Below are 22,958 nucleotides of genomic sequence, written 5' to 3'. Positions count from 1 at the left end.
ATTCTTTACTTTCTTAGGCGAACTTAAATCAGAAAGCATGTTGATTTGTGTAGAAAAATTATTTTGATTTATCATAGATATCTTTTCTTCGATTATGTTTGTATAAGAAAGGTCTATAGAGCTTAAAACATTATTGAAGTACTGGGAAGTATTGGTAAAAATGTTTTTAACTGCTGTATTTGTGCCGATTTCCATTTGATAATTCTGATCAATAAAATTTGCACTTTTTGTGTTTTGAATTAGCTCTTCATTATCTTTACTCGGTATTGACAAAAATTTATCTATTTCGTAAGTATGTTGGGATGCCGTTCATATATACGATAGCCATCTAAACGGGGTTTTGAAGTCCTTTGTTTAGGTCCGACCTCCAAATTATTTTCTATCTGCATTTTATCATTACATGATAAACTTTCAAATATTTTATTTTGTTGTGTATTATCTGCTGCGCTATAAGTGTTACATAAACTACTGTAAAGTTCGTTATTTGAATGATTCATATTAGAATCGTAAATGTCCGCTGCATAAATCAATAAAACGCAAAAAAACATTTTTAGGGGCTATTCCTTTTTTCTAATTTATTTAAATATAAGAATTCTAACTACTTAGAAATTTTATTTAATAGACATTTTTGATTGGAGATAGTAGTAATAGTTCTAATGCCACACAACACTTTAAATATTTTTTTGTAACAGTATTAATTTTATGACTATAATAAATGTAAAAAATAATTATTAATTATTTAAATAATTGAATAAATTAAAATTCTCGGATTTTAAAAATTCAAAAATGGAATTAATGCGTTATGTTATTTATCGACAAACAAAAAATGTTACGTGTTTACACCAACAAATTAAAAATTGCATCAAATATAAATAATTACTCCCAATTATATGTTATTAACAACTTAACCATTACTAAATTAACACAAAATCGAAACGTAAACTTATAATATTAAAAGCGGGAAACTTGGTTTTATAAAGATTGTTACTTTGAAAAATCAATAGCAAAAAAAGTATTTTGTTAAATTTTTAAGTAGTTTCCTATTTTCTTTATTTTTTATATCAATTTCTTCAATAATCATTAAATTGTAAAATTTTACAACCAGTTTTACCTTATTAAATGGAAATATTTCCACAACAATATAGACTAAAGTATTTTAATGTTAATGAAATACCACTCTTCTTGTGTGTGCATTATTATCAACATCTGGCCTAATTAAACTCTATCATTCAACTTATAGAGAGGAAGATTACTTCTACATCTACTCCTTTCAATCGTATGACCTGCAGCTGTTTTTGTTGATAATCTTGCGTTTCTTACATAATCAATTTTTCCATAGAATTACCAACAGTTATGTTCTCTAGCTATTACTATTTTATAAATTCTAGAATTAAATTATCTAAATTTAAAAATTTAATAATATCTAAACTAAATATTTTCTTCTTCCTCTATACGTTCAATTTCTAAATCATTGATTGTTGAAAGTATAAATTATTTGATCGTATGCTATCAACTTCCTTATACGAAAACGGACATTAAATTTAACGACGTAGTCGAGGCTGTAGAGTGTCGAAGTCTATTATAAGAACAGGTTGCATCTTCTTTTACTCGACATTCATTTACTTGGGGTATTTATTGTTATTAGCATAGAATCAATTATCCATTTTATTATTTGATCGGCTCTTTCTACTTGTCCTTGGATCCAAAAACATTTGGCACTACATATATCATGTCTTACATCAAAAGCACAGAGCATATTAGACATGAAATCATTTAAAATTCTCTTTTATCATCTGTATGTAAAAGAAAATGGGGCTCATTTGACAAAAAAATGATCTTATTATAGGAACTACAGATGACGCGGCCTTTACATCCAAAGGAATTATTTATATAAACTTAGAAAATGAGCCTATGACGACATGCATCTACACATACCCATCATTTGCTTCTTTTTAATATCTAAAATCTACTAGATTGGCAATATATCATTCTCTTAGAAGTCTAGAAATAATGAGTCTTATAACAGATCTTGTAATCATAGCTCTTCATGCCTGACAAATTTCTCAAAAAATCAGCATTTCAGAAACCTCATCTCGCAAAACTCCATGTATTACTTGACTTACATAAATTATATAGCCTATCTCGATCACATGAAAATTACTAACATGAAACAATTTAAGTTGCTCTTTTTAAAACTTTTCCCGTTCTAAAGTTAAAAATTTAATCAATTATTTTTTAATTTCAATTAAAATTTTTTAGCTTTTTTAGCAGCAGAAATTTTTTTTTAAGTATTATTTTTGTTTTTGAGGTTAAAACCTAGCGAGAAATATGTTGTTAATAATTAATTTGAAGATTTTTTTTTAATTTATGCAATTCTATTTTAATCTAGGAATTAAACTAAAAGGTGGTAAAAAATAAAGACTTATAAATATAATAACAAAAATGACTTATTTTAAAATGATTACTAATTTTATAACACATTTTATATGTTTCTATGTTCAAAGATAAAATTGCAGTAGAATCTAAATAAGGTTGCTTCTTAATGGACGAGGTCCTTATAGAACTACAAAAATATATAATATTTAATCTTTTTATAACCTAGCTCTTGAGAGCATCTAAATTAAATACCGGAGACGAGACGAGACAGCATAAGCTGAAGAGATAGATTAATAAATTACTTTTTGCACAAAGCCCATACTATCATGACCAGAAAAAAAGGATAACAAATTTAATCCTCATATAAACAATTTATAACTATCTAATTAATTCTTGCAACTATTTTTTATAAAATGTTTTTTACGCATCATAAATATTTGTTAAAATACTCAATAATTTTATAATTTATTTTCAATTGAAAAGATTGTTGCAATCTATTCATGTTAGGTCTTTTCTTTATAAAAGATCATAATTGTATCAATATTATTGATTACTGATTGTTAATTTAAGACACTGTTTTAAATATTAATATCTAAATTAAGTAATATTGAGGTCATGTAATTTCTAAAGATATACAAAAATTTTCTATCTTTCACATCGACGTGAATCATTGCGTACTGATGTATTTAAGCGATTATTAGCTCTATTCTAATAAGTGGCATATGTTAAAAGAAAAGAGAATTTTATTTGCTTTTTTAAAACAACTTAAAAATATTAATATTTTGCAAAAACCTTTGTGGTTCTTTGTAGAAAACTTTATATCTCAATATTTTTTCATGCTTTTGGATATTAAATTTTTGTGTTAATAAGTAATAAATAAAATATAAAAAGTGCTAACATTAACATTAAATATCTTGCGACTGCATTTTTGAAAACAATAAAAAAAACAACAATATCAATAATGTTGTAAAATACCATATTTTTTATTAACTTCTTTTAAATTGGACTTTTCTTGAAAAAATAAATTTTTTATTTTTTTTAATACAAAAAAAAATAAAAGAAAGAAGTATGAGTAGAGTGGAGAACGGTAATAACCTTATTATAAAGAAATTTTATGATAGCAACAAGCATAAATAGCCTTAATTAAAATTGTTTAGAAATCTATATTCATTTGGGCTTTAGCTCTAACAACAATTTCAAACAGCAAAAAAAGTTCTGATTTTTCAACAAATAAAAAATATTTGACGATTTAAGATTTTATTACAGATTTCAATAAGTGTTGTAAATTCCATATTTATAAATTACCTTAATACTAAAAAGTATTGTTTATTACAAGTAAATTAATTTACCCGTACTAAAAAAATGTTCTTAAAAAATTTTAATTATTAATCTTTCTTTTTTTAAAAGCATCTCTCAATTTAATCAATCTTCTATAAAAAAAAACAAGTCTTCTTTTGACATTATTAGATAACTTTAGAACTTTACAAAAGTTACAATTGTCATGACGAAAAAAGCCATTGTTAATCACTTGTAAAACGTCAAAATGTAAATAATAAATTGATATTTTTTGTAAAATGTCATCATAAAAACTAAATTTATCATATGCTAGATCCAGTAATGCTATAAAATCCTGGATTGATTTTTGTTTTGTCCTTATATAAATTGCACATATAGTATCTAAAAAATTTGAAAGGCTGGTTAAGGCAAGAATTACTTTGTGCTTAAAGTCACTAGGTAAATTGGTTTTTTTTAGTTTTTCCCTAAATTCTGGTATTTTTTTTTTAATGATTGGTTTACAAAATTTTCTAAAAAGATATTCATCGGATTTATATAAATTATAAAGTTCTCGCTCATTAGCTGTAAAATGATAAAAAAGCAATAATTTATTATTACTTCTTTTTCTTTTAAGTTCTAAAGCATTTTTAACGTTATCTACTCGAATATTAGATATAATGTTTACATTTGATTTTTTTTCTTGCTTTTTAGCGTTGTTAGCATTCTTGTAAGCATTATTAAACATAGTCCTAGATTCGGTGTTTATATCTATCAATGAACTATTAACACTTGACGATGTATATATAGAAGCTCTATCTGGTCCATTTATATAATAAGTGTGATTTACTGAAAAAACACAATCACTTGTCTTTAAAAAGGCATTATTTTCTAAATTGGCACATTGTCCTTGCGGTAAATCATTTTGAGTTGTACAAGAAAATAAATTAGTATTATTGTCGCAAGATGTATTTATGTGGGAGTAATCCACTATATCATTTTGACTATTTTTGTAATCTTTAAAATTAGTAGTGTCATAAACAGAATGTTCCATCGTAAAATTTTGTTTTTCACATTTCGTAGTACCAGATGTATTATCTATGGAACTATGTGGCATACAATCTCTTTCTGAAGTTATTGAAGATAAATAGTTACTAAAATCGCATTCTAAATTCTTGCGTGCTTTATCATAACTTCCGTCGATAAAACATGCCGATTCATTTAAAATATTAAAAATGGATAGAGGTTCATATAAATTTTTATCTTCTGTGTAGATCCGTTCTCGCATCTTTCTTTGTGTATCTTTATCTTCACAAAATTCTTTAATCTCAAATATTTTTGTGTAATCTGATGCATTCTCTAAATCTACCAATAAATCAAAATCTAAAAATTGAATTGAACAAAAGGTTGTCTGCAACCAATATAGCATTTAACGGTTCAAAAATTTAAAAAATAATTGTTTAAAACTTAATATATAAATATATGTTTTATTTCTTTTCTAATACATTGCATTGAGTACATCATTCTTATAATAATTGACAATCCTTGATGTTTAGTTAAAATTAAATGAAATGCAATGGAAAAAATAATACTTTCAAAATGCAAAAAATACAATTTGAAACTGTCATACCTCTCAAGAACTGACTGACGGTATTCAATGAAAGAATATTTAATTACAATAAAGATTTAATTTTTCAGAAAACAATGAAATCATTTTATGAGTCATAAAAATATTTAAAGAAAATTTTAAATAAATATACATTTTCTATGGATGTTTTATCAAAAACAAGTCTATATATCTTTCATTCTAAGAAAGCCGCACCATTTTACATGGGCACGTTTAAAGCTAACATATTTAATATTAAAAAAAAGAAAGATTTTTATAATTATGTATTTTTGTATTGTTTTTAAACAATACAAATAAGATTTTTCTCTGTCATAGTCATACTATGACAATAAATTATAATTTTTGTATAAAATTTAAGTTCCACAATCGCAAGAGTCAAAAAATGAATTTAAATAAAGAATTTTAATTGAAAGACAAGAAATGAATGATGATAACAAAATTAACAATTAGTCAGCCCAGAGCAGAAGTAGAACGCGGAACTTATTTAAGAAAAAGCAATAAATATAATTTTATGGAAACAAAAAGTATTATTAAGATTTATTTAAAACGGTGGTGTTACTCCCTTGGGCAGGTCATTCTTTAATGTGATTTAAAAAACTAGAGTCATTAAAAATAAATTTTTATGATCGTAATTGTCAATCACTTCATTTAAATTTTCCAAGCCATAATTTTGAGGAATATTTATAAAATTTTAATAGCCAATTATATTCGTAGCTTTGATGCTGAGTAACAAAGTACAATCTGATGGTTATGGCACTTAGAACATAAAAAATATTTTAAATCTGCATATTTAATAAAAAATTATTTACTATTTATTTCTATTTTAATGATGGAAAAAAAGCTAATGGGTATTTTGGAATAGAGAGTTTTGTCAAAATTTTATTTTTTTAGGCATTATGCCAAGGAAACCAGCATAAACAAGTATTTTTGATTTTTTATACAATTAGAATGACGCATAAAATATAAAATTTAATTTTAGAAAAATATTTTTATTGTTTAATCAGGATAATCTGGTTGTTTTGAGGAAACTTGCAGCTTTAAAGCTGTCAAAGCTGATCAAAAATATTCAAATATGCAGTTGTAGTCGGCACATGAGGCTTATTTAAAATAAAAGCAAAGTCGGGATACAGTTTGGCCATGTAAAGATAGTGGTTGTAAAAATACGCGCTCTGTTTGTTGGTAAACATACTTTGAGAATTCAAGTTTGTTGGGAAACATACTTTGAAAATTTAAGTTTGTCTTTTGAAACTGTTTTCCTATTGATGTATTATTGGCTAAAGGCTATTTTTAAAGCTATATTGGTACTGAAGCAAAGATATGAGAAGATACTACATCGAAATGGTGTGAATTGTTTCGTGATAGTATAACGATTCATTGTGTAGATTTTAATGACACCATTGGAGGTATTAATGATTATTGTCACCCAATAGACGTAGAAATTGACGAACCTCTGTTTTATAAAAGAAAAAGTAATCGAGGCAGGCCGTATTAATAATTTTATTTTTATTTTCTTTGGCATTGAACGAAATTCAAGAAGGTGTTTTTTGATACCTGTTCCTGATGTAAGCAGGAATATCCTAATGAGGATAATATCACAAAAATTTAGAAATGGACCAAGAATAATTTCTGATATGTGGTGAGCCCACCAAAATTTGTCCTACAATAATATATATGAAGAAGTAAATCATTCCCTTAATTTTGTAGATCCTACTGATCCGAATACGCGTACTCAAAATCTTAAATACATGTGGAATCATGCTAAAAAACAATTGCGCGTACATCATGATACCACAAAAAGACTTTTTTAAGAATATTTGATTGAATTTTCATTTAGATATTACTATTCACGAGAAAAGAATAAGATTTTCAATATTTTTTAAACATTTTGCGTAATATTGGAAATTAAAGTAAAATTTTTATTGTTCCTTTTTTATTTTTTTTTGATAAAAACTCTCTACTCCAAAACTCCCTTTTTAACATTTAATAAATTATTTAAAAATAATTAAAATAGCCTTTTTGTCACATTTGCTTTTAAGTTTTTTGTTTTATTATAATATTTTTGTAATAACATAGGTTTTATTTTTTTAATGGTTCTCACGTATAAAGAATTATTTATTCCATGAGTACAAAAATGCCTACGTCAAATTTTATATATTTTATAGCTAATTTTATTTAAATTGTGTGTAAACTCAATAACGACAGAATAGACATATTAGTAAAGATTATTGGTTCTTAAGATTTTACAAAAATTTATAAATTTAAAAAAAATAAAAGAAATACTCATTTATCACAAAATTTTACCGCCGAACATTTTAATGCTATTAAGCGATAGAAATTTAATGCAAATTTAAAGTAATTTTGTTTAGCGTATCAGGTTGATTTATTTAAAGTAGAAATTAATATAGCTTAAACCAAATTGTTGATATTATAAAAAAAAGACATAAGCATCTGAAACAAATAATATTTGGATGTGTAATTTTTACATTTATAAGAAAAAAACATAAATTTTTATCTTGTATAAAGTAGTCACGAAAAACCATTTAAACTAATGAAAAATTTCAATATAAAACAAAAAATATCATAAAGTAAGCAGCTTTAGATTTCGTAAACTCTAAATTATATAATTTTATTTGTTCAATATTAATTTAATTATTTTTCTTACTAACGTGATTTAAATCAAATGTAAGACAAAGAATTTTTTTTAAATAATAAGCTTTTTTTGGAATCAAATTATTTGCCGGTGTCTCAACCTTATGCTTAAATTTGATAATATTCGCAAATTAAATGATATGTTTTTTTAAATATAGAGATATAAAGTATAATAGATTTTATAATCCTATTTAGTTTATTACATAGCAAGAATTCGTATATTTAAAGTAAAACCACCACCTTTAATTTATATATCATTTTTAAGGATTTTGATAAGAATTTTTTTGCATCATTTAGCTTGACTAATAACTTTACTGCCACTGTCTTTTATAGCGAAAATTCAAATAACTTTGACTTTTCTGTATAATTTATATGCTTTTATTTTGCTTTATTATACAACTACATTTTTAAATTTTTTTTATAAAAAGTGCTTTATTTGTGACATTTTAAGAAGTTATTCTGAAATATTATCTAAATAAGATATTCTGAGTCGAATAATTTAAACAAGATTTGTCTTTACATTAAACATTGTAAAAGATTTGTATATGTTCTGCAAAATAAATTCGTAAAATTAAATCAATGTTTAATTAATCATTTTTATTTAATTTTTTTGCAACTGGATATAAATTTTTACACTTTGTAGTATATAGTACCATTTTATATGATCTAAAATAAATTACAATTAAAAACATATTAAATTTTATACTTTTCAAATTTTAAGTCAAATATCCCCATGAATCTTTTTGGCTTTTTTTATTTGACTTTTTACACAGTTGAAATAAATAATAATTTAACACAGTTGCAACAATACAATAATATCTACAACTATACTAATAATTTTTTTACTTTAAATTCGTGATGATGCATCTTTTAAGTTAAAGCAAACTACTGCAAAAAAAAAACATGTATTTAATAATTATAACAATCTTAAAAATTTGGTAGAAGAAGGTGAATCTGATAGTCCGATGTTTAATGATTATACTAATGATTGCAAATTAATAAAGCCTAAAAAGATTTTACTTAGTAAAACACAACATGGGTTATTTGTGCAATATCTGACTTTTGAATGTTTTGAAATAATCTATTTGTATAGCGACAATAAACATGATACTTACGATATGCCTTCTTGATGATATTTAGAATTTTCAAAAATGCAATTAAAATTATACAAGATACAAGTTGTACTTAAGCTTATAAGCAGCTGTTTGATCCTACTAAAAAAAATCTTATATATTTAACTTTGTCAACTAAAAAACTACAATTTAAAAAGGTTAAATATTCCGAGTCGTTAAAAAAATCTATATTTGATGAATTGTCAGAGATTATAAAAAAAAAAATAAAAAAATTGTATGATGAAGGAATAGAACTAAGCGCCGATCTATCAAAAAAATAAGTCGTATTTTAATTTGACTGATGCAAATATACGGATTCTTGATTAAACAAAAAAATTGATTTTTACTTAAATATGCTTTTAATTTTTTATCATTTTTTCATAAATCAAAAATTTGATTTATTATATTTAAAAGAACAACTAAAAAGTGACTCTATTTAATTTCATAAAACTGTTTACAAACTTTCAATGATTGCATTTACAACCTTTTTAAAGATTAGATACGACAGTTAATTTGACATATAAAATACAAATAAGTAAATATAATTTGTATTAAGCATATGAAATATGCTCAAAAATAAGTTTTAAATATAAACTAGTCAATAATAATTAAACTCTTTTTGATGGGCACATATAACTTATTAAACTAGAATACAGGCTTTGCTTAGTAATGATAATCTTAACAAACTTTATACATGAAGAATATTTGTAAAATTAATAGTCCATAGATAACATTAACAACAGTCGTACATTTTTCTTACAAAACCTTTGGACGTTGTCTATATATAACGTACTTTGTTCGATTAAATTAAACAGCTATACACAACAGAAATAGTAATTTGATCAAAATCCCTATGATTTTTTAAAATTTTGTAATTAAAACATATTTACATTTAAAAATTTTGATGCAGGATACAATAAAATATGCATTTCTCGCCGTTAAAAATTTTTTAATTCAAAAATAAAAATGAAAAAGGTAGCTGCGAAATTTGTTTAAATAAAAGACCAGATATCAAAAAGTATCACATAGTGTTTGTTTATATAAATTAAAATATTATAAAAACAAATAAAATGTTATTATGTCCTTAAGAAGAAAATGTAGAAAAAAATTTTATTAAATATAAACAACTTTTTTGTGCTTTAGTATTAAGTTGGACAAAATTTACTAAAATTATAAATTGCTTTGTATATTAAAGCAGGAATTATAAGTTCAGTTGCGGGTATTAGTATAAATACAATGCCAAAGATTTTAAAACAAGTAGGGTGTAGGATTTCGGGAAACTTTCAATTGGGTGGTTCAAATATCATTGTTGTAATCGATAAACTGAATTTGACTAAATAAAATGTCATCCTGGTCCCTATAGAAGGAGTAGAAGTTTTAGTGGTGGTGTTTTGAATGCCAAAAGAATAATATTTGTTATTACATTAATTAGTAGAAAATTAGAAACATTAGCATCTTTTATAAATAAGTATTTTAAGAAATAAAATTTCCTCAAACTAATGTGTAGAAAAATTACACCTACTTAAGCAATTATGGTTATATTAATAGAAGCGTTGATTGTTTCAAAAATTTTGTAGCTAATAACAAAACAAAGTGCACATAAATATGATAGAAAAGGCTTAGGCTAGCAAAAATTTATATCTCTATTAGATATTGATGCTAAAAAAAAATTTAGTGCTTTCTAAATCTTTTTTGTCCAAAAGAAAATTTTGACTAATGCATTTAAAAACATATTAAAATTAGTTTTAATCAAACAAGCCTATTAAATAATTATATTGCTAGATTTTGATTCATACGCAATTTTTTATTTAACAAAAACTATCTACATTTAATGTTTCGAAATGCACCAATAAGAAAATTAAAACTTTTGCTAAACATTAAAAGAATACTGGTAAGTCCTTCTTTATATGTGCTTATTGCAACAATTTATATTTATATAAAATAATTTATCAAAAAACAAGCATAAATTTAGATAAAAATTATACATCTCCTTCATTTTGACTTTTGTTTCTTGTTCTAAAAATTTTAAAAGGCAAGCAAAATTCATATTTTTCAAGCACTTAAGTTCATCATTAAATTTTGAAATAATAAAAATTTTTTTACAATTCATAACAAACTAGCATATAAAATTCGACAGAATTATGTCTTTGGTATTATGCTGTCATCTCCCGCAGTAGTTAATCAATCAGAGGCAATAAGGTGATTGTTTTAATTATTACAAGTATTATTGATATCCCCAGGAGCAAGTAGACATCTTTTATTCAACTAAAAAGTATTTAGGGATATTTTTAATTAAAAATTCCTATAAAACCAATTTATAGCAACAAGTCAATTAATCTTTCTTAAAAATCACACGATATCGCCGCGACACGGTGTATACATTTTTTTCTAAATCCTAAAATTTTAATTTAAATAAAAAAATTTCGGCAAAAAAACACTTTTTAGTTACTAAAAATGTAGGACAATAAAGACATAGACATGTCAATCAGCAGTATTGGGTTGATGGCTTTAAAATGTCTGTTATATAAATAATAATTATTAAATAAACCCATGTTTTATTCTAACAAAAACAATTTTGCTTTTTAGAATTGTATTTAAAACAAACCCAATACTTTGTTTATTAATTTTAATTAGATTTATAGTATAGTTGCATTAAGCAAAAAATTAATGTCCGAAGTAAAATTAGCAAAACAATGTGTGCTGTAATTTGATTTTACACAATAACTTAAAGATAATAATAACTAATTTAGCTAGATTTTTTTTGATATTTTTATTTAATGTAGAATAATAACGTGTAAGTTTGTAAATATAACATTAACATTATTGAATAATTTTAAATAAATGATAATTACCTTAAAACAAAAAAACTTGAGACATTTTTTTATATTAATTACTAAGAAAATATATTCTTATATACAATTTCAATGATCTTATAATTTGTAATATTGTTATATTTTAATAGAGATGGTATGACACAGTAATATTTTATAAAATAAAAAGGGTTATGATTTTTACTTACATAAAATAAAACCTGTTCATTAACTTTATTTTTCATATTGGATAATCGATCTAAATTAATTTTTTGTGAAATGATATATAGCCTACAAATCTGTTCATTTCAAACCATTTTCCTGCAATTGTAAAATTGGGATTTTAAATATATAACGCCACAGAATAAATAAGATTATTACAAATTTAATAATTCTTGTTTCTGTTGATTTTTAAGTATTTTAATTATTTTAGAAAGTCTAAAAGATCTTATATCAAATTTAAAAGTCAATGTTATTTATTTTAGTAATTGATGACAAACTGAATGAAATAAAGATAAAAAAGATATAAAATACATATTGTTAAACATCCATAAAATACGATACGCAAAACGCGTCGACTTTTTTTTGTGGATGACGAAGTATCTTTATTTGAACATTTGGGATTATAATTTAATTTTTTTTTATTACAAAATCCCTTACAAATCCATTCTTTTTTTATAAAATCGTAATAAAAGGGACATACATCTACTGTAAAAGATCTTCCATTCTTATCAAGAATATCAATAGTAAAAAAAAATAATTTTTTTTTTTCTTTACATAGATCTGTTATATCAATATAAATTGTTTTATCTTTAAAATATAAACAATAAGAATTTTCTGCATCCTTATTTTTTTTGGTCTCTTCATTTGTGTAACTAAAACACTGCACATCCTTTGTATTATCTTTGTCTATACTATTGTTAATAGATAAATCTTTACATAATTTTAGCTTGTGGTTTATAATTCTACTTATTTCACTTCCAACAAAAATTTCTAAGATATCTTTCTTTTCTTTCCTGCAGAGACAAGTCATTATTGTATTCTTTATTGTTGCAAAAAAACTAAAAATCAACATAAGGATTTAATTAAAAGGATTTTTATCAAAAAATAAATTAAATATTGTTAATTTAGTAGATGTATTTGACAAAAATTTATTAATTTCATTAATGTTTTCAAAATGTTAAAAGTATTTTTTGAATAAGTAAATAATGATTTAGTTTATTAATATATAGTAATATACGATTTGTGTATAAATTAAAGAACCTACAAAGGTTTGTTGAAATGAAACAGCTTTTTAAATTTACACAGCAATGAATTTTATTCAATAAAATTATAATTTTATACATTTTTAATTTATCAAACAAAATTATTATTAAAAACTAAGAAATGTTTATGAAATTTACATACAACAATTTTTAAAATCATTATTAACACCATAAATTCTGTTTATAAACAATTGCAAACAGTTTAACAGATAGTTGTTTTTTTATAAATTTAATTATGTGTTTCTTCTTCCTTTTTATATATTAAATATACATAATTATTTAATACTTGATAGATAATTTAAGTAAAAAAAATTGTAATATTATACCAAATATATTAAACATTACAGCTGGTCACATCTCTAAACCTTTAGCAAAAGTAAGGTTATAGATAAAATTTAATTGGAATGTATCATTAATTGTTTTTAAAATTTATTGCTGCGCAGAATGCTTAAAAAGTGACCATGCTTAGATGCCTAATTTTGCTTAGATTTATATATTTTTTTGCAGGAAAATTTTACTCGTACGTGACTAGCATTATGTTTCAATTTACAAAAATAAAAGGTTATTTTCAGTTATAACTTAAGAATTTTTTATAATACTAAAAGTTGATTTATTTTTAAATTTAATTATAGAAATTTGAGGTTATTTTTAAATTATAATGAAGAAAAGGGTTATGAGCTAACTTAAATTTTATAACTTAATACATTAATTTTTACGTAAAAATTTACTAACGAAATGTAAATTTTAAATTAAGAAAATAAATTACTTGCATGTTCTATATAATTATAATAAATCAGTTATATTTTTACTTAAATTCTGGAAAAAAACAATTGTTAGATTTTCTCATTTGTATTTAACTCAGCTTTTTTTTCAAATGATACTTGTTATGCTTGCTAATATTAACTTTTTCATAATTGCATTTTAAAGATTTTTATGAATGTTATCGCATTCTTTTGCGATTAAATAATAATTATTTAAAATATAAAAAAAATTATATCTAAATACTCAATATTATTTCTTATACAATTTTTATAAAGACAACCATTATACTTTTTCTAAAAAATTTTATAGTTTTTATATGCATTTATTTCTCGTTACATTTAGTTCATACAAAAATACAGTAATTTGTATAAAAACAATAAATTTACCATATTTAAGCAAATTATTAATTATTATGGTAGAAAGGATTCTAACAAAAAAGGAAAAACATTAGTTGCAAATAACATTAAGGAAATGAAGTCGCTTTTTGATCATTTTCAATTATTAATATATTTAGTACATTTAATTTTTTCTTTCGCGTCAAAATGCTCGCCAGTTTTACGGTTAGTTCTATTTGGTTAATATAACCATAAAAATTGAGGTTATTAATTACAATTAATATGTATAAAAAAATAATGATATTTTTTATGGTCAAAACACAACAGATATAATACTTAACGTCTTAAGAAATAAACATACAAAAGAAGATTAATATATACAAATTTTTATGTATTAAAAAGATTTAAAAAAAAAAATTAAAAATGCCCAAAAAACCTTTCCGTTCTCATCAAAAGACTCAATTAAACTTGACACAACACGTGTCCTTAAAATTATTTTTTCGACTATACTTACTGATTAATCCTAGATTACTTGTTTAATGCATTAACTATAAATAATTTATTTGAGTATTTTAAAAGTTTTCTTGGGGTTCAATAACGACTAGCTTCTCAAATAGCTTTTGCTCTCTCTGCATTTCACCTTCATTTATTTGATGTTTTCTATAGAAGTTAAGCATCCTCTACGGCTTTCTATGGTCAGGCTTTCCAGTGTCATTTAAAGTACTTTGGATTGTACATAAACCTGTATTTTTGTTGTCTAATCCAATATAAGTTCTATACTGTTTATGAAATATCGCTACTACACCATCCTATGCCATCACGTACCGGATAATACATTAACAAAATACATTTAAAAATGATTTGATACTAGAGAAAGTTTATTTTTATTGCAACATATCATCTCATATATTATTAAATCAAAAATAGTAGTTAATAGCAAAAATTTATTTAATACTTATCTAATTATAATTTTTCTGGCAATTTTGATCTAAACTTACTGTTTTATGGCTGTCGATGGTCTTTTTGAGCTTAGATATTTTGTTTATTACGTTGCATTTTTAATTCTGATAGGACTTAAATTTAAAAAATTAACGTTTTTATCATCTTTTAATAACGCAACGATAATCAGTACATTGTCATTTAGTGTAAAAATTCAGACAAATAACATTTACTTCATTTACATGTATTTTAAGACTTAATCTGTACCAAATTTCTTTAGCGCTTTAATGCTATCTACTAGAATTTATTTTAAGTTTTTAACATTGTATTAGCCACTATGTTTGTAAATTTAATATTGTTTTAGTCAAATTTTTGTAAACTGTCTTAATTTTTTTTCATTTACTTAATAAGTTAAAATTCATTAAAGTTATTAAAAAATTTTAACATATAAAACTATAATTAACCCTTAAGATGTCACTTACCAGACCAATTACCAATTTAGTCACAGAAAATATTGAACATTTATCTAATACTACAGATACAAATAATCTAACAACAAACATTAAAAATTCTTTAGATGAAGTTGCGAACGCAAAGTCATTTGATTATTTAAAAGCAGCTAAAATTTTTTTAATAATTTGGATGATCGGTTTTTGCTGTGAATTAATCTACCTAAATTATAAGCTACTTTTTTCAAAGAATATAAGCCGCAGAGATAAAGAAAACAGAAATTTTGATGATGCCAGGGAATTAGAAATACTATAAGGTTAAATAAATTTAACTTTTTTTGGTTTTTCGACATAATTTACAACATGTCACTTTGTTTAATTTATTCAACTATAAATTTTTATTTTTACTCACCAAAATCACAAAAAAAGAATTTTTTTAATAAAACTATTGATTTTAAATACTTTAAATGGCTGTAATACATTATGTAGGACAGTAAAGATGTAGACATGTCAATCAGCAGTATTAGGTTGATGGCTTTGACATGTCTGTTATATAAATAATAATTATTAAATAAACTTATGTTTATCTTAACACATTACATCGGGTTTTTTAACCAAGACTTAAAAAATGGCAAAAAAACTAATAAAGCATCTGTTACAGACTTGAGAACACAAAGCATTTTTTGGTTTTTTTGTATATTGAGTTTGTATATTGAGGGTAAATTGAAAAAATATTAATGTTTTTTGTATAAAATAAAACGTTTTACATTTGCATTGTTGTAAAACTCCTTTAAATAAAGGATAACACAAAAATAAAAACGACATAAAATTTATTTAATATGACCATCTTTAGAACAGTGTTTTTATTATTCAACAATAAAATAGATATAATAACATAATATTAGGTGTTAGCAAATATCGAAAGAAGGTTCGTTTATCTGTGAATTTAATATGATGCAATTTTGTAAAATTATACTTTTTTTAAAAGAAAATTGATATTGTTTTTCTTATCATAATTCAAATTTTTAAACATTATATTGATCAATTTTTTATAAAAAGAATAAAATATACTTTGTATTTTCTTATCAACAGCTATTTTACCATTAGTAAGTAAAAATTAATTTATTTTTACGAATTTTAACTAGATTTCAGAAAAGAGTTAATATTACTAAAAATTTAATTGAAAGTTAAATTTTAATATTTCTATTCTTCGACATTATAACTATATTAGCAAATAGATATGATTAATTTAAATTTTAATGTTATTTTTTAACAACATTTTTTCAAAGATCAAATCTGTTTATTTAATTTTTAATAATAATAATTTTTATATTCTTATTCATTTTTGTACCAAAGCGTATTTTAAGCAATAAAAGATTATAAAAAATTATGTTATTTTTTTATATGACAAAATTTTATGATTAAGTCTGAGCTTGTAAAGACTCTAAATGGCGTTGTTAGTACATTGTAGCGATGTTATTCTGATGATTGTAGGGTATGGGCTCAAATTTTAGCACTGTGAATTAGTTAAGTATATTAAATTGGTGTTGACACAACAATTTTCAAAAATATTTGCCTGTAAAGTTGTATCGTAGGCATTGACCAAAGTTGTAAACGTCTTAATGATGCAAAAGTCACATCATTATTAAGTTAGCACACAATTAGCATAGCTATGAAAAGCATTTGTAGGTTGTATTCGTAGACCTATAGTAAGAAATTACATCTGAAGACCCGCCTGGGAAGAGCGCAGCAAGCTATTGAAGCTTTAGCATATTTCGCATGGGATAGTGAGAGTCCATCACGGTCATTAGACTCATATCGCACATCCAACATCAAATTAGTGACCTTCTGGTCTGGTAGAGCATATTCTATCAGTTGTCAGCCAAGTAAGTATCCTTACGGGGTAAATCAAACCTTCTCAGGAGTAAAAGCTTCGTATTAAGCTACCCCCAATATTCAATTTAAACAAAGTGTAGAAAGAGTTTAACTAAGAATACAAAAAAACATTAATGCTGTTTTGTATAGGTAATCTGAAATTTTGTTACTAAGAACGTTATAATAATCTGACGAACCGACTTTTCTTTTAAAAAAAATTAATCAATAAATAAATTATATTCTTTCTTTTTAAATAAAGAATTTAATTTAAAAAAATTTCTTTTAATGATTTCTAATAAATAAAACGCACCAAATATTAAAAAAAAGAATTCTCGTACAAATTTTAAAAGTATTTCTGTTTAATAGTTATAATTTCCTTCAATAATAATAGTATGTATGCAAGTTTTTGAGTATTTAAATTTACTAAAATTTACAGTAAGATGATCTTTCAAATAATATATAAGTTCAGATTTTTTTTAAAAACAATTAGAATATAATATTAGTTCTTTTTTAAAAATATTTTTTTTAGATACAAATTATATAACAATTTTGTGTTAAATTATGATTTTCCACAATTCCAAATACACATACTGCAAAACTAAGTATCCTTTATGGTACTTTTTTTTTATTTGCTTTTTTTCGCTTTTGTTTTTTGCCGTTTATCTATCGTTCCTTATTTTAAAAATATTTCAAAATAATATTTTTCTTTAAAAAGTAATTTATGAGAATTTGTACAACATCTTACCTTAGTAATAGTTATAGTAATAAACAAAAAATTGTATTTTTGTATATTTAACTAAAAACCTTCAATATAATCATATGAACAATATTTTTTAAAAAAGCAATGCTTGTAAAAACATCTTTTTTACATTTTTGTTTTACACTTAAAATATTACTTTAATATTTCAAACAAAGTATTTTTTTCTAGAATTAAAATTTTAATTAATTTTTTTTCATTTTGCATTTTTTTAACAAATAACTTATACAGAAACTTTCCACTATTTTAAATTGTTTTGATCATATAATATAACAATTTATGGAATTTTAGATAAATTGAACTCAAAAGCCTCAAACTATTTTATATTTAAAAATTTATAAATAAAAATTCCTATATAAGTATTTGTAGCACACAAAAACATAATAAATTTTAAATAAAATTTCTTAATTTTTTTCATAAAATATAAACTCACTTCAATTCAAATAAATTTATTAATATTCTTCATCAGAAGCTATAAAATCATCATCACTTGCATATCCCTCACTTTCTTCAGAACTTATCACCTCATCAAACACTTCACTTCTTATTGTTACATTATTCTCATTAAAATATTTTTCAAGAATACCAAAATCTTCTTTATACAACCCATTAAAAGTATAATTTGTTTCAGCACTAATAGTCATATCAAATGTTTTAGCCTGTAAAGAACTAACATTAATTCTACTAAATTCTACACTAAAAATATCTTTTATATTGATTTTTATAGATCTAGGTAAAAATATAAGACAGCCATCCAGAGGATAAATCTGCCCTTCATACGCTTTATAAGTACATTTTAATCCTCTACGTTTATCCGATGTTATAAACTTAGAAGTGATTGCATCTACCTCGACAAGATGTTCAAAAATATCAATAAAAACATCACTTAACAACCCGTTATAACGCTTTTCAAGTCTCGAATCATTTATGTCTACATCTACTTCTTCATTTCCAAAAGATAAAACTATCAAATAATATTTTGTAAGACCTTGTCTTATGGGTGTTTCAAGGGACAGCGCTATGTACTTGTCTTGATCAGAGATATAATTTTTTTCTAAAAAAAATATATCCTTTACATTTTTATAGTATATTTTATGATCATAGCTGTATCCAATTATCCTAAAATAGTCTTTATACAACATAAAGTTATTTTTACCCCTTGGATAGACCATAGTAATTGCTTCAAAAGTGACAAGATCATCTTCAATATTACTATTACAAGCATCTTTAATTTCATTAATAGTTTCCTTTGTAGTTACAAATCTTATTTCTACATTATCCAATTTAACTGACAATTCATTTCTAATATCAGCAATACAGTCAATATCTTTTATAGGAATTTCAAAAATCGTTTTTTCATTAGAAAACTCTATAAATCCTTTACCGTTCACTGTTAAGTCTCCTCGTCCTACGTTAGTGATTTCGAGTTCTCGCATATACAAATTAATTTTGTACGCATCGTTACAAATCTTAATAATTGAATCAATGAAGTTATCGGGAATACCATTGATAAAGTATGGAATGTTCTCATAAATTCTTAAGTTCACACCCAATGATCCTCTAAACATTTCTATATCTCGTATATTAGATTTTTCAATTGTAAGAATTTCACCTGATTGGTGTTTTATAGCTATACCACCTTCAGCTAGTTTAATATCTACCCTGTCATTTTTTAAAAGACAGTTTTCGATTGTTAAAACTTCCATGGGGTAAAAATTAAAATTTTTAAAAATGTAAAAAATGTGATAAATATTAACATCTATTATAAAAATGTTAACAGTAGAATTAAGTAATTTAACAAAACAAAAGAATAAAAATGTATTGATAAATTATGATTTATAAATAACTTTTTAATTTAATAAAAAAATCCCAAAATACTTCCTCCAACATTACTACTTATACACTCGTTATGATCAAGCATTCCTTTTTCAGTAGTAAAAAGAACATGTCCAAACTGTCTAGCTGGTAGAAGGCGAGATCTATAATTTTCAATATGCTCAGTTTCTACCTTGTAGTTAGGACATATTGCACCACATTTATTAAGCCGTCCATTTAACCAAATAATTGTTTTTCCTTTTCTCTTATCATCTACATAAGAGTATTTAGTGATGTATCCGTGTTTTAGCATCTGTTTCAAAAAATTTCTTGTAATATTATTACTTTCGTGTAACAGTAACTGTCTTTTACCGGCTCGTGATGCGTTATTAATTGCCTTACATAAATTTGAAAGCTGCTTCATTGGGGTAAAAATTTTAAAAAAAAATAATGTTAAAAAAAATAATGAAGATAAACGTTACAAACAATAAATTTTACTTATATTGTTTTTTATAATATATCAATAAATATCTAATAATTTTTAATACCATTTATTTAGTTATAAATCCAAGCCTGCTTTCATCTTCAATCACAAATTTTTTATTTTTACTTAAAATTGGTATATTTTTCTTTCTAATAATACATACATTTTCTGTTTTTCTACTCTCCATCTTTTTACTACTTTCTGTTTTTTTAGTAACTTGCTCACACTCATCACCAAATTTAGGAAGAGGCTCCTCCTTAATTTCTCCTATAACAATATTATTTTTTAATTCCTCAATATTTAAAAAATCATATTTATCTTTATCTATGCTTTCTTCTACCAGCACATCTAATTCTTCAACTAGAAAATCAGCATCTTTGTATTTTACAAAAATATCTCTATTATCACTAAGCTTATGTTTATTTTTATTTCCTCCTACCCATACACGTCTTAATTCCCCAACTTTCCACTTGTCAAGAAGTGTAGATTTCACTACACTCTTTTTTACACCCATTTGTCTGTGTCTAACAGCACAATCTGAACATATAAAAAATGAGTAGGTTAAAGATACCCATATAGGAGAACATTTACTACAATCTGTACAGATATTATTTAATGACCTTTGTTTAATATTTTTAAAGAATTTGTTTACTACAGACTTTTCTAGAATAGTGTCTTCATTCATTGAAGGGTTAAATTAAAAAAACATTAAATTTCAAAAGGGATAGCAAATTAAAAAAATATTTTTAATTGTAGAGTAAAATGATATTTAATTAAATGAAGTGTGTAAAAAAATAAAGAATTTAATAAAAAATTCTTTTTGATTTGTATCTTTAGAATTATTTTAAATGAAAAAATATAATTAAATTAAAGTGTAAAGATCATTTTTTTAGATAAAAATATAATTGAAATATTAAAGATCATTATTTTAGATAAAAAAATAAATATAATTGAAATGTTACATTATTTTAGATAAAAAAATAAATATAATTGAAATGTTACATTATTTTAGATAAAAAAATAAATATAATTGGAATGTTACATTATTTTAGATAAAAAAATAATTGAAATATTAAAGATCATTATTTTAGATAAAAAAATAAATATAATTAAAGTGTTAAAGATCACTATTTTGCTAAAATATTCTTATAAAAATTTAATTGGAATGCTAAAGATCACTATTCTAGATAAAATATTTTTATAAGAAAATTTAAGTAAAGTGTTACATTATTGTAAATAAAATTCTTATAAAAAGAAAATTTAAATAAATTATATAAAATCTTTTTTGTAAATAAAATATTCTTATAAAAAATAATTGATTAAATTGTTAAAAATTTCATTTATTTTTATTACAAGAAATAAAAACAATAAATTTAACACATTAATGCTTAATACAAGAATATTTTATAACTAAACATTTCTTTTAAATCTAAGAATGTCTTTATAAATAAATTTTAAGCTTTAAAATATTTTATACATTTTGTTTACATATAAACATTTCTTTCTATTTATAAAATATTAATATATAACTTTTATTAAATAATCAATTATAAATTACATACAAATAAATAAATTAAGAAATCTTCGCAGTGTTCTCTTTTTCCTTTTTTCTTCATTGTGTAGTTCTAATTTTTCCCCATATTCTCTATAAAGCATTTCTAAATTTTCATATGGCATAAATACATTATAATCCAATTCTTTAAGAATTTTATATTCCACTTTATTAATGTAGAGAACAGGAAAGTGACATATCTCTGTCCATGAATCATTTGTAAAAGAACAATCCAAATATATTTTAGAAGAAATAATAGTAGAACAGATAAACAATAAATATCTATCGTATTCTACATTACATTTATAATTAGTGGATGTACTGTAATGTTCAGTAGAAGGATAATCATAAATATTTTGTCTTGTAGTGTATTTATCATAAATATATTTAGCATTAAATAAAATACATAAAGACAGCCTTGCTTTAACAACAAAGCTATATATTCTCTCTACTACATAATAATCAGGTATACTTGTGTAAATAAAAGATTTAAGTTTATGATCCATAAATGTAGAAATTAATTATTATTATGTTTTAATATAAAGGAGTTTCATATATTATTGGATAATTATATATTAATTAAATATATAAGATACTAACTTAAATATACTATTTTAAGTTATAAATTTATTGTTGAGATATTTGACATTTGTGTATGCAAAAATTATAGATTTAATATATATTAATTAGATATATAAGATATTAACTTAAATATACTATGTTAAGTTATAAATTTATTGTTGAGATATTTGACATTTGTGTATGCAAAAATTATAGATTTAATATATATTAATTAAATATATAAGATATTAACTTAAATATACTATGTTAAGTTATAAATTTATTGTTGAGATATTTGACATTTTTTATGCAAAAATT

The 22,958-nt window shown here is 23.2% G+C and overlaps 12 protein-coding genes across 12 annotated transcripts; 4 read left to right on the top strand and 8 right to left on the bottom strand.

Annotated features, from left to right (window-relative positions):
* AAJ76_2400055818 (hypothetical protein) lies at positions 1–195 on the bottom strand (the record flags this gene model as incomplete). Its single annotated transcript, XM_024474771.1, has 1 exon — positions 1–195. A coding segment is annotated over one exon (195 nt), but the record flags the coding sequence as incomplete, so codon positions are not given.
* Positions 196–281: 86 nt separating this feature from the next.
* Positions 282–548, bottom strand: AAJ76_2400055465 (hypothetical protein; the record flags this gene model as incomplete). Its single annotated transcript, XM_024474770.1, has 1 exon — positions 282–548. One exon carries the CDS (start codon positions 546–548, stop codon positions 282–284), a length of 267 nt encoding a protein of 88 aa, XP_024331085.1.
* Positions 549–3,754: 3,206 nt separating this feature from the next.
* Positions 3,755–5,077, bottom strand: AAJ76_2400050936 (hypothetical protein; the record flags this gene model as incomplete). Its single annotated transcript, XM_024474768.1, has 1 exon — positions 3,755–5,077. One exon carries the CDS (start codon positions 5,075–5,077, stop codon positions 3,755–3,757), a length of 1,323 nt encoding a protein of 440 aa, XP_024331084.1.
* A 338-nt stretch (positions 5,078–5,415) lies between these two features.
* On the top strand, positions 5,416–5,559 carry AAJ76_2400050597 (hypothetical protein; the record flags this gene model as incomplete). The annotated part of the gene is made up of 1 exon (XM_024474767.1): positions 5,416–5,559. One exon carries the CDS (start codon positions 5,416–5,418, stop codon positions 5,557–5,559), a length of 144 nt encoding a protein of 47 aa, XP_024331083.1.
* Positions 5,560–8,657: 3,098 nt separating this feature from the next.
* AAJ76_2400047355 (hypothetical protein) lies at positions 8,658–8,783 on the top strand (the record flags this gene model as incomplete). The annotated part of the gene is made up of 1 exon (XM_024474766.1): positions 8,658–8,783. One exon carries the CDS (start codon positions 8,658–8,660, stop codon positions 8,781–8,783), a length of 126 nt encoding a protein of 41 aa, XP_024331082.1.
* A 3,544-nt stretch (positions 8,784–12,327) lies between these two features.
* AAJ76_2400043134 (hypothetical protein) lies at positions 12,328–12,879 on the bottom strand (the record flags this gene model as incomplete). Its single annotated transcript, XM_024474765.1, has 1 exon — positions 12,328–12,879. One exon carries the CDS (start codon positions 12,877–12,879, stop codon positions 12,328–12,330), a length of 552 nt encoding a protein of 183 aa, XP_024331081.1.
* Positions 12,880–15,618: 2,739 nt separating this feature from the next.
* AAJ76_2400040394 (hypothetical protein) lies at positions 15,619–15,912 on the top strand (the record flags this gene model as incomplete). Its single annotated transcript, XM_024474764.1, has 1 exon — positions 15,619–15,912. One exon carries the CDS (start codon positions 15,619–15,621, stop codon positions 15,910–15,912), a length of 294 nt encoding a protein of 97 aa, XP_024331080.1.
* Positions 15,913–16,175: 263 nt separating this feature from the next.
* Positions 16,176–16,334, top strand: AAJ76_2400039837 (hypothetical protein; the record flags this gene model as incomplete). Its single annotated transcript, XM_024474763.1, has 1 exon — positions 16,176–16,334. The coding sequence occupies one exon, from the start codon at positions 16,176–16,178 to the stop codon at positions 16,332–16,334; it is 159 nt and encodes a 52-aa protein (XP_024331079.1).
* Positions 16,335–18,680: 2,346 nt separating this feature from the next.
* Positions 18,681–19,934, bottom strand: AAJ76_2400036079 (structure-specific recognition protein 1; the record flags this gene model as incomplete). The annotated part of the gene is made up of 1 exon (XM_024474761.1): positions 18,681–19,934. One exon carries the CDS (start codon positions 19,932–19,934, stop codon positions 18,681–18,683), a length of 1,254 nt encoding a protein of 417 aa, XP_024331078.1.
* Positions 19,935–20,083: 149 nt separating this feature from the next.
* AAJ76_2400035546 (40s ribosomal protein s15a) lies at positions 20,084–20,467 on the bottom strand (the record flags this gene model as incomplete). The annotated part of the gene is made up of 1 exon (XM_024474760.1): positions 20,084–20,467. One exon carries the CDS (start codon positions 20,465–20,467, stop codon positions 20,084–20,086), a length of 384 nt encoding a protein of 127 aa, XP_024331077.1.
* Positions 20,468–20,594: 127 nt separating this feature from the next.
* Positions 20,595–21,212, bottom strand: AAJ76_2400034801 (adp-ribosylation factor gtpase-activating protein agd8; the record flags this gene model as incomplete). The annotated part of the gene is made up of 1 exon (XM_024474759.1): positions 20,595–21,212. One exon carries the CDS (start codon positions 21,210–21,212, stop codon positions 20,595–20,597), a length of 618 nt encoding a protein of 205 aa, XP_024331076.1.
* An 869-nt stretch (positions 21,213–22,081) lies between these two features.
* Positions 22,082–22,585, bottom strand: AAJ76_2400033428 (hypothetical protein; the record flags this gene model as incomplete). The annotated part of the gene is made up of 1 exon (XM_024474758.1): positions 22,082–22,585. The coding sequence occupies one exon, from the start codon at positions 22,583–22,585 to the stop codon at positions 22,082–22,084; it is 504 nt and encodes a 167-aa protein (XP_024331075.1).
* Positions 22,586–22,958: the final 373 nt, after the last annotated feature.

This window comes from Vairimorpha ceranae, assembly GCF_000988165.1.
Source record: "Vairimorpha ceranae strain PA08 1199 chromosome Unknown NODE_24, whole genome shotgun sequence".
Taxonomy (NCBI): Eukaryota; Fungi; Microsporidia; family Nosematidae; genus Vairimorpha; species Vairimorpha ceranae.
The sequence above is the reverse complement of the archived record's forward strand: the minus strand, read 5'-3'. Positions and strand labels throughout refer to the sequence as shown.